Here is an 18431-nt window from a genome sequence, read left to right as displayed (position 1 = left end):
TACTGTATTACAAAAGAAAAGTGTGAAGACTGAAACACAAAGTCACAGGCCCTTCAAGTTTGGAGATGGAAAAATCATCTACTCCATAAAAAAAGGTAAAGATACCTGCTAAAATTGGCAACACAAAGTGTAATATTGAAACTGAAGTAGTACCTGTTAACATCCCGCTGCTACTGAGTAAGACCTCATTGAAAAGGGCAGGGACTGTTTTGGACATGGAAAGGGACAGTGTAGTGATGTTTAATCAGCCTGTCAAACTGGACTTTACTAGTTCAGGTCATTACTGTGTAAACATTGTGGACAGTGAGAATAGAAGTTTCATTCACTCTGATAAGCTATTGCAAGCTAATGAGGAAGAAATACTGACTGCAACAGACAAGATGAACACAAGTGAAAAGATGAAAGTTCTGGAGAAACTTCATAAACAGTTTGGACATGCTTCTGCTGACAAAATACAGAGACTTTTGACTAATTCAGGCAACAAGGACACAGAATGTGACAGTCTGCTGAAAAACATCGTGAACCAGTGTGAAGTGTGTCAAAAATATTGTAAGACCAAACCTGCTGTCGGCTTACCATTGGCATCTACATACAATGAAACTGTTGCTGTAGATCTGCACGAACTTGAACCTGGGGTTTGGTATCTACACATTATTGACCAGTTTACCCGTTTCAGTGCTGGTAGTGTCTTAACCATCCTCTGCTACCAATGTTAAATAATAGAAACAACTAGTTTCTTTACTCAGCTTTATTCCGCCATGTGCATCCTACGCACAGACATGCAGAGAGAAACGAAGAAGAACACAAACCCATTACATATGCTCCTGGCATAACGGTGCCCCTAGTGGGTGGACATGTAATACAAATAAAACAAAGGAGTAACAATATCTGCTGTGGATTTGGCTGGAAAGGGATTAAAAACTGGGCTTTGTTTCGCAAGATGCTGAGCAAACTTTAGCTAGGACATTAATGAGACGAATTCAGTCAAAACGTTTTGTTTAAATCAGATTTACTGAGAAATCTGGAAAACTCTGGAGCTTAACGAAAGGATTTTACAATTCATACTGATTACATCGTCTGAAAACTGTTTCCATCCATCTGTTTGTCCAGCTTTTCTTCCTTCCAGCCATTTTTGTAGGTTTTCTTTTTAAAGTCTGGCCTCTATTGAAATTTTTCATAAATCATCTTTTATATTTTTACTGTAAAAATTGCACAAACAGAACCGAGACTCTGGAGAATATTAAATATTTTGGATTTCGGCACATCAGTCTGAATGTCAGCAGAGATGGAAACTAATTTAGATCAAACGTGACCCAGATATATTTATCATGGAGAGAAATTATGAAGATTTTATTTAAAGTGTGTGTGTGTGTGTGTGTATATATATATATAGTTTCTGATAATCCAAGTGGTTTATATACTGATTTATTCCAGGGATATGAAGGTGACATCAGCCATTAGCTGAAGCCAGTTTTGTGTAGGAAAAAAAGGCTGTCAGAGATAAAATGCTACAGGAGAGAAAACAATGGATGCTGGAAAAGAAAAGCGGAGGAAGTGGAAGGTTTTTAGTTGCTGGCGGCGATGTCAACAGACCGAACCTGAGATTCATAAGAGAGTCAGAGTGAAAGTCAGAGGAAGACGGATGAGTGAAATAAACACTGCTGTTCTGAAAGGCAGCAGTCGCCCTCTTCATCAGAGCTGACCTCCTTTTCAGTCGGATTCTGGTGACAGCACAGCGCCACCTGCTGGTCTTTACCGAAAATAGTTTAGTCTTTAATGCAGCTCACCTTCCTGGAGAAAATATCTCATCCCTGGTTTCATTTCCTGTAAAAAAACAAAACATTTTCCAGCATTTTTAAGTTGGTTCACAGGATCAAAATAACTTTTAATTTAAGAACATAAGTATGTTTGTAGCTGCAGTTCATCCTTTGCTACAATGAAATGTTACTGCGCTTCAGGGAACAAAATGTTTGTTTTCTTATTTAAAAGAAGAATTGGATTGTTTATTTTTTTATCTTTTAATATATTTCTAATCTTGTATAAACAATGCTTTAATGAAAAATCTACAGAATGTATAAATTTTCTTATCTGATTAATCGATTAATCAGTCAATCGTGAGAATAATCAACTAAAATAATTGTTAGTCGCAGCGTTGGTTAAATTTATGGCTTACCTAAAATCTCATCGGTTTTTATTCTTCATCTTTCTGACTTTAATTCCTGTTGATGCTTTTGTGTTTTTTGCTTAGGGGCAAATTCACTTTCACTGATTTAATTAAGAGCAGCACAAATCTGTCCTAACGAATTGAGTCGTCTGATCAATCACTGTAACGACTTCAGCTGCTCCTTGTTCCTCCTGACAAACAGCCAGTCAGGCGGCTGCACTGATGGGATTTCATGCATATTTTAATGTCTCATCTTCCATTTGGGTCAAATAATTGACCAGAACACCTGCAGCCTTCACTAATTATTGACCGTTAATCACTACGGTGCACAAAAACAACCTTTTAAGTTAATATTGATCCAGATTTTTCACTGTAAGTTACAAACTAAATAAAAGTTTTCTACATTTCCTAAAGGTGTGTACATCCAGTAAAGTTTTATTTGTATTTTTATTTTCATCTTTGAAATGATAAAAAAGGCTAAAGGAAGCCTGAGGCAACAGTTTGCAAGCCGAGGCCGACGGCTTGTAAACACTTTGAAGCCTCTGAGAGTTCAGCTCTGTTTCAGAAAACTCTCCTCCATTCTTTACTCCTCTTTAAAGTCTCTTCACAGGGTCGTTACTGTTTTTTTCTGAGATTTTTTATATAAAAACTTCTTTAAAAAGTTTATATTTCACATCAAAAACCAGATCCTCAGTTTGAGTCGTCTGGTGTTTCTCGCCTCTTTCCAGTTAATAGTTTAGAAGTTGTTTGCTTTTATATCGACCTTCAGCTCATCTGCATCTTTGGTTCTCGTCTTCCTCTGTACAATAATCTGTAGATTCATGTAAACTTTTTATTATTTTAGGTATCGATTAATCTATCCATCGCACAATTAATCAATTATTCTCACGATTAATCGGAAAAAACAAATGGATATTCTGGAGGTTTTTCATTTAACCCTCTTTTGTACAATGTTAAAAATACACTAGAAGATTCAAATAAGAAAATAAACATTTTATTCACTGAAATGCATTCCTTTAGCTTATGCCTGATCAGTGTCACTAAATTAGTTGACTATTATTTCTATAATCGATTCATTGTGATGAATCCGATTAATCGTTTAATCGAAAGTGAAGGAATGTGAGTCTATCCTTTGGATTCTCTCAGCTTCATAAAAATTGTGGAACCAGATTAAAAAAGGCACAAACTGAGGAGAAACATTCATTTTGCAATTGCAACTAATGATTATTTTAGTAATTGATTATTCTATCGTATATTTTAGCGATTAATCGAGTAATCAATAAAACAATGGCACATTCTATATATTTTTCTACTTGAGCGTTTTTTACATACTTTTTTGTAAAGTTTTGGTTTGATTACTGCTGAATATGTTGTCCTTTCAGCAAATAGTCTTTTTTAATTAGTTCATGAGTATTTCAATAATCAATTAATCGTTTCAGCTCTAACTTTAACCTGTTTGTGGTAAAATATTGCGTCTACACAGCAAACATTAAGGCCTTGCATCACAAGCTGCTGAGCTGGTAGGAAATGTAAAAACACAACAATATCTTTTCCTCCTGAAATTCATGTTTACCTCAAAGTGAGTTTCCATTCATCAACTAAAATCCTCTCTTGGCATCTTCACTGACTCGTTTGAGGGCCGTGTTTCTTACCAGCGGCTCCTGCAGTGGATTTTCACCCTGCAGGATGTGTCGAAGAAAACCAGGTTGATGGTCTGCAAACAAACCGAAGCCTGAAATAGGAAAAAGCATCACAATGCCTGGGATGGAGCGGGTCGTGACCCAGGCTCCCCTGGTTCCTCAGGCTCAGGAAAGGATGCTTACATTGTTGCATTCATGTGCAAAATCGCTCCACATTGAACATTTGGCCTCAGTTTCTTTTTGCTCTTAGCAAATCCAGATTGAAGTTCAAGCTGCTAGTAAAAACACTTGGGCATGAATTCACTAAGAGCCAACAGCTATTTTCTCCCCGTTGTTTTCTGCACTCTGTTCTACTCACACAGGAAATGGCACCAATTATCTGCTGGTGGGAAAAACCTCATTAAGTCCTGCAGATGTGAGAATTTCTTTTTCTTCTTCAGTGAAGCAAACTCATCTCTGTTTTCCCATCTGAGAATGACAGAAACGTCCATCCTCTGGTCATGTTGAAGCCTTCCTAATAACTGGAGACCAACATGCTTTGTGTCAGAAATGGCTTTAGAGATCATCTGCAGCAACATGGTTTCATAAAATGTATCCAAATCCATCATCCATTGTTTGACTTTCCAGCTCTGGTTTTACTTTATTGGCCGATGTCAGAGTTACGGCTGGCTATCACGGGACAGGAATTGCAAATGTGCCTTTTGATTTTAATGTTGTATATATATTGTAGATTAAGCAATTGCAATGGCTGTTGATTGAACATTTAGGCTTGTAATCCTCAGTTTGGTATTTTAGACATTGGAAAGGTTCTGTGACACAAACAGAGACACAGAACAAACATAGATTTGATTCTTTGTGTGGCAGAACTTTAGTTTATAAGCAAATGTTTTAGTCTGTACTTTAACTTGGAGATATCCAAAACTTCAATATTACGTTTTTCATGCCGTGGCACTTTTGCTTGCTTTAAAGAGAACTTATTATGCAAAAATTACATTCTATTTGGGTTATAAAAACAGACCAAAAACACCCAACTGTTTTTTTTGGGCAGTAAGTTAATGTTTTACGGTGAGTTTCAAAAACCTCCCAGTTGTTAAGTCGCTATCCACTGTTACCTAGCAACCCCAGCAGAGTTCTGCCCATCACCTAGCAACCCCAGCAGAGTTCTGCCCGTCACCTAGCAACCCCAGCAGAGTTCTGCCCGTCACCTAGCAACCCCAGCAGAGTTCTGCCCATCACCTAGCAACCCCGGAAGAGTTCTGCCCATCACCTAGCAACCCCAGCAGAGTTCCAGCATGTTTGGTCGACTGGTTTTACTGCTGTACAATGGCCACTAGAAAAGTGACGCTTTTTGTTGTTGACGCACCGACCAGAAACAACTTGCTGCATTCTTGTTGGTTGTCCAGGAGGCTCCACTTCTGCTTTTCAAAGACGAGCCGTCTTGTTTTGTTCTCCCGCAGTTTGGAGGGAACAGAGGAGAAGTTCAGGAACAGAGAGAGTCGACCTGAAGACCTGCAGGTCATCGCCGAGCTGAAGGACATGGTCGCGGAGAGAGAATCTCTGGTCAAGAAGCTGGTGGTAAGAAACCGAGAAAATGAAAAATGTTTGACTTTTATCTTTGCAAAAAGAAAATGTAGCTGCATCTCACCTAAATATTTCATATTCATGCATATTACTTTATGTGAATGAGGGACCAGCTTCGGATTGAGACACGGTTTGGTTTTAGCACTTCCTTTGTGAGATATTTATAGAAAAGTGAGATTTCTTACTGGTTTGTACAAATTTTCATGAGGCAAAATCCTTAGAGTGTGTGTGTGTGTGTGTGTGTGTGTGTGTGTGTGTGTGTGTGTGTGTGTGTGTGTGTGTGTGTGTGTGTGTGTGTGTGTGTGTGTGTGTGCGTGTGTGTGTCTATTTTCCTACAGCAGCTGCGAAAAAACAGTTTCAGCAGTTTAGAAACAGCAAACAGATTTTTGTCCAGTAATAAATTAAAAAATCTGAAAGTCAAATGCAAGAGGAATAAATAACTAACCAGATTCTTTGAAAGGGGAAAAGTTTAAACTGAAAGTGCCGGTTTGAAAAGTCAGCAGCTGTTTCTGCAGATTTTATGAATGCAGGAAAAGCTGCAGAGCCAACTCTGCGTCTTAGTTGGAAAACTTCGCACGAACAACTTATTAGATGAAATGAAATGTCTGCTGCTCCTCTGCTGCCTGTCGGCTAACTCTGATTCTCCTCCAGGACGATAAGAAGTTCTACCAGCTGGAACTCGTCAACAGGGAGACAAACTTCAACAAAGTGTTCAACGCCAGTCCAAACGTAGGAGTCATCAACCCTCTCATTAAGGTAGGTCCTGCCCCCCCGCTGTGACGCCAGACAAAAGCGTTTTATCTGCAGGTCAGGCAGCCAGGACGTTCAACGCTTTACACTCAAACATTTTCAACATCACAACCACAAATGTTATTTTTAAAACCTGAAAAATGTGGCATGCATTTGTATTCAGGAAGAATAGCAGGAAGAAAGCCATGAATCACGTTTAAAGTTCACAACAATCCGACGCTGGAAACAACTTTTTAGAGGTGAAAACCAAACGTTACACATTCCCGTCAGAGTCGGGACCGGCGTCAGAAAGACGAGATTAAAACAGATTAAAAGAGATTGAGACCAGAGCTGAGATTCAACGTCCAGCAGAACCATAACATAAAAATCAGAGCTACCATGGAGTAGCTTAGGCTACCGACTGCGACACAAATCCGTTTTTTTTAATACTTTTTCACAATTTCAATCTTTTCACCCCAAAAAATCTGATTTGAGCCACTTATATAAATGTTACTAATCAGACACATAACCGATTGTTTTCAAAGCGTCATGTCGTGTTTCATCCGACTTTTACGTTATTGATCATCTTGTTGGAGTTTAAAATTGACCCACAGACGACAGCGGCCATTACTCTGCAAACCGAGCGCTGATGTGTCACGTCGGCCTTCTTCTTCTTCTTCTTCTTCTTTTTCTTCTTTTTCTTCTTCTTCTTCTGTGCAGTCGAGTCGCTTTGGGGTCGTAACAAATCTGTTGTCTCATTTAGTTAGTAATATGAACAACCTCGTAAAAAATGTTAATTGATCAGAGAATCAAGACCTGGTATGCGAACGCAGCACTAGTTTAAAACACAACGTGGTTCTGCAAAGCATAGGCATCGTTTCGGTTATGGTGATAAATTTCTTATAAGAATTTTGATTCGTCATTGTCACAATAAATTTCAATGGATGATTTTTGAAACCCTCCAAAACTGTCCGTATTGTCAGGATTGGTAGTTTTCTCTACTGTTTATTCAAAATAAATGAAAATAAAGCTACTCTGTGCACAAACCTTTATGTGACCTAAAATGGTGCATTAGAAACAGGAATGTTTTTCTGCAGTGTTTGTGTTTGTGGGGCTGTTTTTGCTGTGACACACAGTCATACTCTGACGTAACAGGATGTAATAAATATTTCATATTCTTATCATAATAGTATCAATAGTATCAGCTCTACTGACTGTGAATACAAATACATGTTACAATTTTTTTTTATTCAGAAATAAATTAGATTTAAAACGTTTTCATGATCTAAAACTGTTTTTTTTTTGTTTTGTTAACAGCTTAGTTAAGACAGTTTAGTTTATTTAGACGTCGTTCACACATATTTTATAAAACATCAAAGAAAGTTAAAAAGTCGCCACCTTTGAGTTTAAAATCTTCTGGACTTTTGGGTTTTAATGTCAACAGCAGCACAAGTTTTATAACTTCCAGTGTTTGTTTTTTTGTCGTTGCGTGTATTTTTTCCGCTGTACGTTTTCTGTCCCTCCTTTTGTTCGTTTTCTTTGTGTGCGACTCTTCGATTGCCCCTCCTAACCGCTTCTTGATTCCAGCTTTCCTTTGCTTTCCAAGCCATTTGCTGGAGCGAGATGTTTCCTGCTTTGACTCATCTCTTCATTCTGCTCAGAGCGACTGCTGCTTCCTCCAGACTGATCCATGCTGTCTGCTTCAATCACCATTTGTTAGGATCAAATAGTTATCCGCTGCTCTTTCCTGTCGCTCATCGGCTGGATTTCTGCTGGGTTTCTGCTCTCTCCAGAGTGGGGATGTCCAAAAAGAGGTTAAATGGAGAAATCTGCTGAATGGGCCAATGTTTTTATCCAATTAATTGATTAATCGTCAGAAAAATCGATTAATCGATAACTGAAATAATCGTTAGTTGCATCCAGATTAATCGTCAGAAAAATCGGTTAATCGATAACTGAAATAATCGTTAGTTGCATCCAGATTAATCGTCAGAGAAATCGATTAATCGATAACTGAAATAATCATTAGTTGCATCCAGATTAATCGTCAGAAAAATCGATTAATCGATAACTGAAATAATCGTTAGTTGCATCCAGATTAATCGTCAGAGAAATCGATTAATCGATAACTGAAATAATCATTAGTTGCATCCAGATTAATCGTCAGAAAAATCGATGAATCGACAACTGAAATAATCGTTAGTTGCATCCAGAAACTTTTAGTAAAAGTTGTAAAATGTACTCATTTATGAAACTGGACTAAATAAGAACTAGAAAACAAAAACTCGTATCGGGTTCTCCTAGAAAATATCTACAATGATCTGCAATTATTTCTGCTAAAACGTTTTATTAAAATATATTTAGTTTTTTTTTTTGTTTAATATTTTTCCTTTTTTTAAAACACAAATAGTATACTCAGGAGTAGCACTACTTCAACAAGTAAAAGTAAAAAGTATATTCAAGAACTGAGTAACTGATCAAATCATCATTTAATATTTAAAAATTACATAATCATATGGAGCAAAATATAAAGTTAAGTAGAATTTTCTGTATTTTAAAGACAAAAATGACAATAATAGGTTAAATAAAATGTTTCCTAATTAGTTTCTTTTATTATAAAACTTATAAAACTTTAACCAAAACTGCAGGTGTTTGTCTGTGTCTGATGGATTTTTGGTTAAAACATGTTTGTTTTTCATTCAGTGAATCCAGAAATTTTACTCAAGAAAAAAAACAAAGTAAAAATCCTTCTAAAAGTAAATGTAACTAGTTACTGCCCGGTAAAAGTTTGGACAGCCCCGCTCTGGACCTCCGTCTGGTTTCCCCCCTCCCTCACTTGAATATTTTCCTCTGACGTTCCCGTTTTGACCCCGGTGCCCCTCCTGTTCTCTGTTTCTGTGTAGCAAAAGAAAAAGAGTGAGAAAGCAGCAGCCAGCAGGTTGAGCAGCTCTCCTAATCTCAGGGCTCTGGAGGCGGCGGGTTTGGGTTTGGGTGTGGTGGGCACGGGGACCGGGCAGACCCTGCACACCTCGCCCCCTCCACTGCCCGGCCGCCTAGAGCCCATCCCCAACTCCCCCCTCCACCACCTGGAGCTCAACTCCAACAAACCTCTTGCCCCGCCGACCCCTCCCACCGAACCCAAGAAGTTCATGAGGTGAGACTTTTCCCGCCGACGAGCAGCGGCTCGGCAAGCGCTGACCGTCCCACAGAAACTTTCTGAGCCGGAGCTCAGTGTGAAAAAAATCTGATTCTACAATAAAGTATTTTGAGTATTTTTACACTTCTGTGCAGTCAGACTGAGATCTCGCTTTAAAAGTTAGCATAGCTAAGAGCCTAAATGTTGCTGACCTCCATGTTTGGAGCAAAAAGTTTTAGTTTATTTAGCAGGTAAAAAATAAATGAATATATAAATAAAATGGCTTTTGCAGTTATAATTAGACAGAAAACTAAAAAAACTTCACAACAGTGTCAGTTTGATATTTTTGGCCTCCATGCCAATAAATATGGATTCCACTGAATTGATTGGTGTTTTATTACGTGGATTTTTGATCAATTTTTTACTTACTTTTGTATAAATACAATTAGCCCAAATGTACTAAATAGGAACTTAATTATTTTCATCTGTAAGGTCAACAACATCTAATAATGAACTATTGTTTTTTTAAAATACGGCTGTAAACTGGCCTGAAAAGCGAGTAACTTTTGGCTACTGTTCTTAGCTTAGCATGCTAATACTAACATGCTAACTGACATAACTTTGTTTTTAAAAGTAAAGTGGACAAAAACAACAAATCACATTTTAAAAAATGTTATCTAACATGTACTGATAGTTTAATGCAAACACATTAAAGCATAATCAAAAATATACAATTATATTAATATTTTACTGAAAACAGCCTTAAGTTTTAGGTTTCTGTCTGATGCATCATATTAACGCATTTTCAGTTCCAGAACTAAACATAATAGTTTTTAATTCTGTTTTATTTTGATTTGTTGGAAGATTGTCTGCGCTACTGTTGTGATATCATGCTAACACTTTCGATGCTAGCATATTAGGTAATCTTTGCTAAAGTTTTTAGCATTAAAGTGAGGAAAAACAACAAAATATCTGTCAAATTATATATCAAACCCTTTCTGGAGTTTAGCTAGCTGATGCAGTTACTTATATTTAATAAGCTAACTGAATGATTCTTGTGTAGCATGGCTAATGTTAGCATTAGCTATTTCGGCTGCATTAGCTTCCACGTTTCACAAAATATCAGAACTTCATAACTAAAATTGTTATTAAAAAAATCACATGAAAGTTTCTTTATTGCAAAAAGGCAAAAATATTTAACAATTTTAAAACTTTCAGTTCAGTATTTTGCTATTTTAGTAGCTTTTTGTTTTCTATAATAACTTAAATTTGTTTGTTTTTGCCTTTCTGGCTAAAACAAATTCAAAAAACATAATGCAATTTGTACATTTTAAATGTAAAATTAGGCTTCCAGGGCAGCACTAGTGGATAAACTGTTTTCTATAGTTACATAAAGTTAATTTATAGTTTTTTGATCACTTAAGTTTTGTGTTTTACTCGGTTTTCCTCTTCAACAAGGAGGTTCAGCAAACATTCAGCTAAAGAAACCTGGAGATTACGTTCTGCCTCCTAACGAGGCCTGAAATTCATAGCTGACTGCGTTCTGCTGCAGCACAGCTCCTTAAATAAACTACAAACATTTAAGGAGCAGAAATACCAGCTGGACACAAACATAAGAGACCCACATGCGACTGGAGCTTCAAAGAATGGCGTTGGAATGCAAAAGGAGCATGATGTTTTTCCCTTTAAGTTTTCTTTCCTCAGTCGTGTGCGTCAGTGTGTACATGTTGTCCGCATGCCTGCAGGTTTGTCTTTTGTTTCAGGAAGTTATAACACTTGTCAGCAATCTTTGTGGTTCCTTTATGTTGTTGCATTTTGTCATTTTGTGATTTTCATCCTCATCCAAAGTTCAGCATGATGCTCTTTCCTTCCCGGCTCCGAAACATGATGATTGTTGTCATAAAAAGTTATGAACTGTTGTTTCTGTGACCTCTGACCTACAAACAGCTCTACTCTGCGGTCCAACAAGCGACTCTCTTTGTTTATCTAGGTGATAAATTACATGAACACACGCGGTGGATCTTTCTGCATGGCAGCTGGTGTTTTCTGATGGGAGTGTTTAGGTGTGGAGCATGTGTGCTGCATGCTTTCGTTTCAGGAACAAAACAAGATGGCTGCTTTGCAAAAGCTTGGGACAAACATTCACACACCTGAATGATTTTAACTATTAAAACAAATTAATGTACTGCAACAGCAACACATTAACACTCTGCAGCCTTAAAGTCTGAGGTCTGATAATGTAGATTTTAGTTCATGTTTACATTTTTATCAGTGTTTATCAGTCTGAAAACTGGCACTAAAGAAGCTTTTAAACAGTTGAAATGTCTGTTTTTCATATTTTAGTTTAAAAAAAAAAAGAATAAATGGCCACGTTTATGACCTTTAACTTTTAAATTCCCAGTGTACTAAAACCAAATAACTCAATATGCTAATTGCCATCTCTGTATGTCTTATCTGTAATTATATGACATAAATATATATTTTTATTTAAGGAAGCTGTTTGTTTTTTAAGGAAACCAGGTGAAGGCAATGAAAAAAATTCCATATATTCACTTAAAATTCACATTTTGCATGTTTTTATTCTTCCATTTGTATTTCTGCTGCTTCTCAGAACAGCTCAGGCGCTAAAAAGTACATTAATGTTTATCAGTGTCTGGAAAACGAGTTTCAAAAGCCTCCCGAATGTTACGTCGCATTCCAGAGGCGCTTCACCGTTACCTAGCAACCCCAGCCAAGACCAGTCCGTTACCTAGAAACCCAAACAGAGTTCCAGCATGTTTGGTCAGCCGGTTTTACTGCTGTAAGTGTTTTGTTGTTGACTTACCATCCAGAAACCACTTGCTGCATTCTTGTTAATTGTGCAGGAGGCTCCACGTCTGCTTTTCAAACATGTACGGTTGTATAATTGCGCATCTGTTTGCAAAGTTTGACTTCCTTTCAGAATGAGCTGTTTTAGGGCACCAAAACGCATTTTCTCCCTGGTGGTTGTAACAACCTCCTCAGCTCTTAGGCCTCTAACGAGCCATCATTTGATCCAGGTGTGTAAAACCAGGGAGAGAACTAAAACATGCAGGGTGCCGGGCCTCCAGGACCCACTTTGAGCTCCTCTGGTTTAGACCATAGACCTGGTTTAGACCATAGACCTGGTTTAGACCATAGACCTAGTCAAACATGTTCAAGCACAATAAGCCTCCTTTAAGTCTTAGTTATCTGTTTTTAAATCGATGTAAAGCGTCCAGTCATAAGTTGCTTCAGGTTCAGTCGCTGTGATTGGCTGTAAAATTTCAGAGAAGTGACTCCAAATCCTCATTCATCTGCATTTTTCCTGCGTTAGTTTCTGTTCTCAGGTGGGACGGAGCTTATTCCAGGGATTAATCGCATCAGTTATTTTCACGTTGTTTGAGTTTCCAAAGCGAATGAAAGAGCCGAGGTCGTTAATTTAAAATCTTAGCCGAGGTAATTTGAGTTTCTGCAGGATTCCTGGAAATCTTCCATCCTCTCGGCCATTAATGCAAAGAAAAATCACTTAATCATCTCTTATCATCCTCTCTCTCTTCTAGCTTCCTGCGATGTTCATTTATCATCCTCTAATTTCTTTTTCATGCCTCTTCCACGTTACTCCCTCCCTTTTTCTGCCTCTTTCCTTACATTTCTTCTTTTTCTGCACAACTTGTCCTCTAAACTTTGTCTTGTGAAAGGAAATCTGCTAAACTAATTTAATATATTTATTATCTGGCGGTTTAAGCGACGCTCTAGAGCTTCGGATTGATTCATTATGCTGAAGTCAGCAGGGAAGGGATTTGCTTCCTTGAACATGAAAAATAGCAAAAAACTTTTATGTCACTGAGGGATTCTGGGACTGTTTGTTTTCGAAGTAGCCAATTAAGGAAGCAGAAACGCCTAAAGTAGGTGTTTGTTTTTAGCACTTAACCTAATTAGATGAAACTTTGGGGAACAATTTTCACCCCAGAGACGGAAGATTAAAACTGCAGCTTCTTGTCGTCACTTGGATAAGAAAACCGTAAAGCATCAACGTTTGTCTCAAAGTAAAACAAGAGGAAAGAAAATTCACGTGTTTCTAATGAATCAGTTGCAGATCGTGGAATAAAACTGTGAAAAAGCATTTTCCCCGTTACAGATTTCTTCTTTTATCGCTTTTTGTCACATTTAAATGATTAAAATTTTGGTTTTGAACCTGGAATTATTTGAAGAGTTCATGCTTGACTCATCGTTGTGGAACCAGCGAAGTTTTTCAGAAAAAATAGCATTTTTAATGCAGTCAAACACGGCGGTGGCAGTGTGATGGTCTGGGTGTCGGCCTTGAACAGGATGAATTAAAACAGTTCTGTAAACGAGGGGAAAATTCCTCCACAGATGTAAAACACTCAAGTTGTCACAAACACTTGATGATGACGCAGTTATTAAATTTAGCAGCTTTTCCTTTTGGTTTGACCAACTTATTTTTTCCTTCTTAGTTAATAAAATTATTAAAAACATTGTTTTGTTTCCTCAGCTTCTGAGATCTGGGCCCATTTGCAGCTCATCTATCACATAGCTGTGTTATGCTGCCCTCTGGTGGACTCAACTGTGCACTGCATGCTCACCATGTTCAGGGCTGAAACGATTAATCGTGATTAATCGATTACTGAAGTAATCAACTAATTTAGTTATCAATCATTAACTGAAGTATAAACACTCTAGAAAAAGATAAATTCCTGAAATAACATTCAGAGCAGAAATCGACTCAAAACTTTACAAAACAGTAAATACATTTTGCATTTAAGATTTAAAAAATAAACATTGTAAATATGTTCCACCCAACTTCACCTGGTTCAAACTCTGTAAAAATAAAAATATTCTAAATAATCAATAGATAAGCCCTATAATTTTTCACATGTTGATGTTAGAAGCATTTTAGCAGCTAATTCATTTGCCACAAATGATTAAGAGTTTCTAAAGTCACGCTTTGTTGTCGCATTTTAGGCAACAGAATGTTTTTTTATTTAAAAAATTATTTTATTTTCATTTTCTTGTGTAAGTCTGATTTTGCTGAAATTGTCTAAAGTAAAATCTGCAGAAAGCATCGATTAATCGTCAGAATAATCGATTAATAGATTAATCGTGAGCTGTTAATGTGTTGCTGTTTGGTGCTGAAAGACGTCAGTTTAGTCTGAAAAATCCTAAATCTAACAGCAGGAAACGGAAATTATTACCGTATTTTCTGCACTGTAAGGCGCATCTTCAATGAATGGCCCATTTTAAAACTTTTTTCATATATAAGGCGCGTAGAATAGACGCTACAGTTACGGTTGCCACCCGTATTGAATCTATACGAGACGCAATTTGTTCCGTTCTCTACAAATGTTGATGTGTAACAATAAAGAAGTGGTTCCCGAGTACTTTATATACTAGGCTGCCCCAGTCGTTGTTTCACTCACGGTGTTGGTGTTGCGATATTGTGCCCAACTGCTTTCTGGGTAACACTGACCAACCGACACGCTGCCGCCGCAGTCTCTGTCTCTCTTCCCCCCAGGCTTTAAATGTATAGGGGCTGGTTCCTTGGTAACCCTAGTGAAGCACCCGGATGAATATCTAAAGCAACTTTGTTGACATAAAGAGTGTCAACAAAACAGTCCAACTTGGGTCGGCGAGGAGAGCCTTCTGCGACTGGACCGGGGCGTGGCCGTACGATGGTCACCCTTCTCTGTTCGCGCACAGCATGTTGGTGGAGAACGTGGCGCTAAATGACCTGCAGAGACCTGATTATCAGGTCGGTAGGTAGATGGGTCAGTCAAACTTTATTAACAAACCAGAGGTCTGACAACTATCCCAGCATGCACCGCGCGCTTCTTCTTCTACGGGCGAAAATGAAGTCGGCGGCTGCTTACCGTAGCTGCTAGACCCGTTGTGGCTCAATATTGGTCCATATATAAGGCGCACCGGGTTATAAGGCGCACTGTCGGCTTTTGAGGAAATTTAAGGTTTTTAGGTGCCTTATAGTGCGGAAAATACGGTAATTGTAAAGTTCTACTCAGATCCATATAGACACAAAAAACGTTTTTACTGAAAAATGTAAAAGCAGTTGTTCTCCTAAGCAGCCAGACTTTCTGAAGTTTGTTTTAACCTGAATATAATTAAACTCTGGACTGCTCCGTCTCGCTCCGCCCCGGTTTGTGATTTAACTCTGACTTCCTGTCTGACTTTGTGTGCGACTCCTGAAGCCCTCCTGAGACGAAGGACTCGCCCATCGACCCGGCCGACGCCCAGCGCCAGGAGTGGTTCGCCCAGTACTTTTCCTTTTGACTGACCAGAACTTCTAAAAGGATTCAGCATGTCAACCAAACTTAAAGAGATTTAAAAAAACAAAAAACAAAGAAGCATTAGAGAAAAAAAGAGAAAAATTGTTGAAACTATTTGTTATTTATTGTCATCTTGGGGCTTTGGGGGTCAGTTCACCTCGGATTCAGGCGGCTGCAGTTGGAGAATCGGTGAAACGCACAGAACCTGATGTCATTAATTCCCACTTTTGGCAGAGCCGGTGGATGGAGCGTGAACTGAGCCCGGCCCGGTCCGGTCATCACCCCGACCTGATTTGATTGGCTCACTGTGGACGAGTTTCTCTCTTAGTACAGTGACGATAATCATCCGTACGTTCGATGTTTATTATTTGGTTCTGTTACTTTCTGATTTCTGTTGCGGTTTCTTTGAGCTAGGAAACACCGAGTGGTGCGTTATCATGCTGCTAAATGCCATAGTTGGATTAAAGTGAGAATAAATATATATAAAGAAATAAATGGTAGGTTATTGTGCTCTCTCTCTCTCTCTCTGTCTGTATGTGGGTCTACTGCACACAGCATCTTAGACTAGGAGGGCTGATCCAGGACCGGTTCCCCTCCTCATTTCTGGTGACATTCACCTGATCCTAGATCAGTTACCATGACAACAGGCTTGGACTTTAGGACGGTTTGTTACAGCTGCGTAGACGTTTCAGCAGATTTTGGTAGAATATTAAAACCTGTTTGTATGGTTGTCTGTCTCAACACAGATATAATGATGTCTCACCGATTTTAAAACAAAAATAGCATTTTATATTTATAATATAATGTGTATGCTTAATAAAGACTTATTGTGACATTTCGCTGCGGGTCTCATTTATCTGAATTTTTGAATGAAAGTGCAGGGGTTTTTTTTTTTTAAGGATCTCCAGTAGCAGTCAGTGTTGCAACAGATCTGAAGATGCCTCTGATGGAAGACTGTTGCTGTTTGAAAGAGAATAAATTTTTCCAGCTGCACAGCGTCTAAAACCATCCAAACATTCATTGATTCAACCAATAAATTATGAATAAAAGTCGACAAAACAGAACATGAGCAGCACAGCTCTAGAATTTTATTTATTTTATAATTAATATAACATATTTTGTACCATTTAGTCTACATGGCACATATTTACTTCCATAGCTACAGCAAATTATTGCTCCACATTCCTCAAAACAACGAAATAGTTTTTTATTGGTGATTAATATAGTTATTATTATAGTGATTCCTTGTTTAGCTGCAAGAGATTAAAGCTGATTTTTAAAAATCATTGTATAATATTCAATAAAGTACTCTAGTAATAATAATAATCAGTTATGTAACTGAATCCAATAATTTTGTTATATTGGATTCTGAATTATCCAATAACTCATGTGAAAAACTATTTGCATTACTAGTGATAAAACATTTATTAAAATTAGTGCAAGTAGTAGCAATAATATAAAAGTTATTTAAAATTCATACTTCAAATAGTTACTTTTTTTATTTGTTGTTCACTAGTTACTATTATTTTAGGATATAGTCATTAATTATTTAGCAAGAAAAAAACTGATTTTTTTTCTCAATTTTTATCATTATTTATTATTGGAAGTGGTAGTATATATTTACTATATATATTGGTAGGATGAATGAAAGTAGAGTTAGTAGCAATAAGAGCATTGTTCTATTTAAAATTTTATGTTTTTTTGGTATTAACATTTTTATTTAGTCCACAGTTTACCTGAAGAGTAAGACAAAATGATTTGCTATGCAAAACTCTTCATTAAATATTTCTATTTTCAATTCTTTGATAAACAGGCAGTAAAAAATAAAATTCCTTTTTATGAATATTATAAAATGTTATATATATTTTTTCAGGCATACATTTATCTACAGTGATTATTAAAGTAGTGGAATAAAAACAAACCGCTAGGGGGCGATGTTAAAGTCCGTTCTGGTGACGTCACTCAAACCCGGAACATAAACAAACCAGCTTCCGGTCACAGCTTGAAGATGGCCGCCCCCGGTGCCGGTGCTCCCAGCCGGCTGGTCCAGTACGTGGTGGTCCGCTCGGATCTGGTCCACCAGCTGTCATGGCCGCTGGGGGCCGTCATCACCCAGGCCTGCCACGCCGCCACCGCCGCCATCCACCTTCACTACGGAGACCCGGACACCCGGCAGTACCTGGAGCAGCTGGACGCCATGCACAAGGTGGTGCTGGGGGTGAGCGGAGCCGCGAGCAGCGCTTAGTCCCCGGTAGATGGAAACACATCCAGATGCGAGTGAAAACCGGGTTGTTTTTGCTCCGCAGGCCCCGGATGAAGCCGCTCTCTCCGGACTGTCGGACTCCCTGACTCAGGCAGGAATCTCCCACAAACTCTGGATCGAGCAGCCGGAAAACATCCCCACATGCCTGGCCCTGAAGCCGTACCCGAAAGAGACGGTGCAGCCGTTGATGAAGAAGTTCAAACTGTTTAAATAATGGAAAACGGCCTAAAGTGAAAGAGTATATAAGTGTCCACTGGGTGGCGCCAAAATCAAGCTACACAATGATTCCATGTTTCCATGAATAAATCCTTGTTGAATGATGTCTGTCTCAAGAGAAATGTGTCTTTTAAACATATCAACTGTTACTTTAACTGTGTAAAATCAGCAGAAACTATGCAGTATTTTGGTTTAGTTCAATTGTAAAGTGACATAAAATATTTTTTTTTATTTGAAAAGACAAAACAATTCAGATTTTATTAAAAATGGAGTACATTTCTGAGGGGAAAAAAAGACATTTCTGAGTTTGAAAAGTCAAAAATATACTAGACATTTTTCAGACATTTTGAGCTTAATCTTATAAATTACAGGGGAAAAAATAACTTAAAAAACCTTTCAAAAG

At 37.9% G+C, this 18431-nt stretch overlaps 2 protein-coding genes across 4 annotated transcripts in view; both read left to right on the top strand.

Moving 5' to 3' along the window:
• Positions 1–16388, top strand: part of fam184ab (family with sequence similarity 184 member Ab) — a 135415-nt gene extending 119027 nt beyond the window's left edge. Inside the window, exons 19-22 of one of the 2 annotated variants that reach the window (XM_008397242.3) lie at positions 5262–5379; positions 6037–6141; positions 9018–9268; positions 15472–16388. In XM_008397242.3, the coding sequence (XP_008395464.2) occupies positions 5262–5379; positions 6037–6141; positions 9018–9268; positions 15472–15553 (556 nt within the window). In that variant the 3' untranslated portion in view covers positions 15554–16388. The remainder of the gene's footprint in view (positions 1–5261; positions 5380–6036; positions 6142–9017; positions 9269–15471) is intronic. The other variant, XM_008397243.3, reaches the window with a different exon arrangement.
• Positions 16389–17503: 1115 nt separating this feature from the next.
• ptrhd1 (peptidyl-tRNA hydrolase domain containing 1) lies at positions 17504–18130 on the top strand. Of its 2 annotated transcripts, none has more exons than XM_008397241.3 (2): positions 17504–17755; positions 17856–18130. In XM_008397241.3, the coding sequence occupies exons 1-2, from the start codon at positions 17558–17560 to the stop codon at positions 18024–18026; spliced, it is 369 nt and encodes a 122-aa protein (XP_008395463.1). In that variant the 5' UTR covers positions 17504–17557; the 3' UTR covers positions 18027–18130. The 2 variants fall into 2 exon arrangements, with proteins under 2 accessions (XP_008395463.1, XP_008395462.1); XM_008397240.3 differs by having other exon boundaries at positions 17516–17767.
• The last annotated feature ends 301 nt before the right edge of the window (positions 18131–18431 follow it).

The sequence above is a fragment of the Poecilia reticulata genome, chromosome 21 (genome assembly GCF_904066995.2).
Source record: "Poecilia reticulata chromosome 21, P_reticulata-male-v2, whole genome shotgun sequence".
Lineage (NCBI taxonomy): Eukaryota > Metazoa > Chordata > Actinopteri > Cyprinodontiformes > Poeciliidae > Poecilia > Poecilia reticulata.
This window is presented reverse-complemented; position numbering and strand designations above follow the sequence as displayed.

Excerpts from the sequence above, each read along its gene's own strand:
- ptrhd1 (XM_008397240.3), top strand. The coding sequence starts at position 17,558 with ATGGCCGCCCCCGGTGCCGGTGCTCCCAGCCGGCTGGTCCAGTACGTG. Across the intron at positions 17,768-17,855 it reads TGCACAAGGTGGTGCTGGGG|GCCCCGGATGAAGCCGCTCT; the intron begins GTGAGCGGAGCC and ends TTTGCTCCGCAG.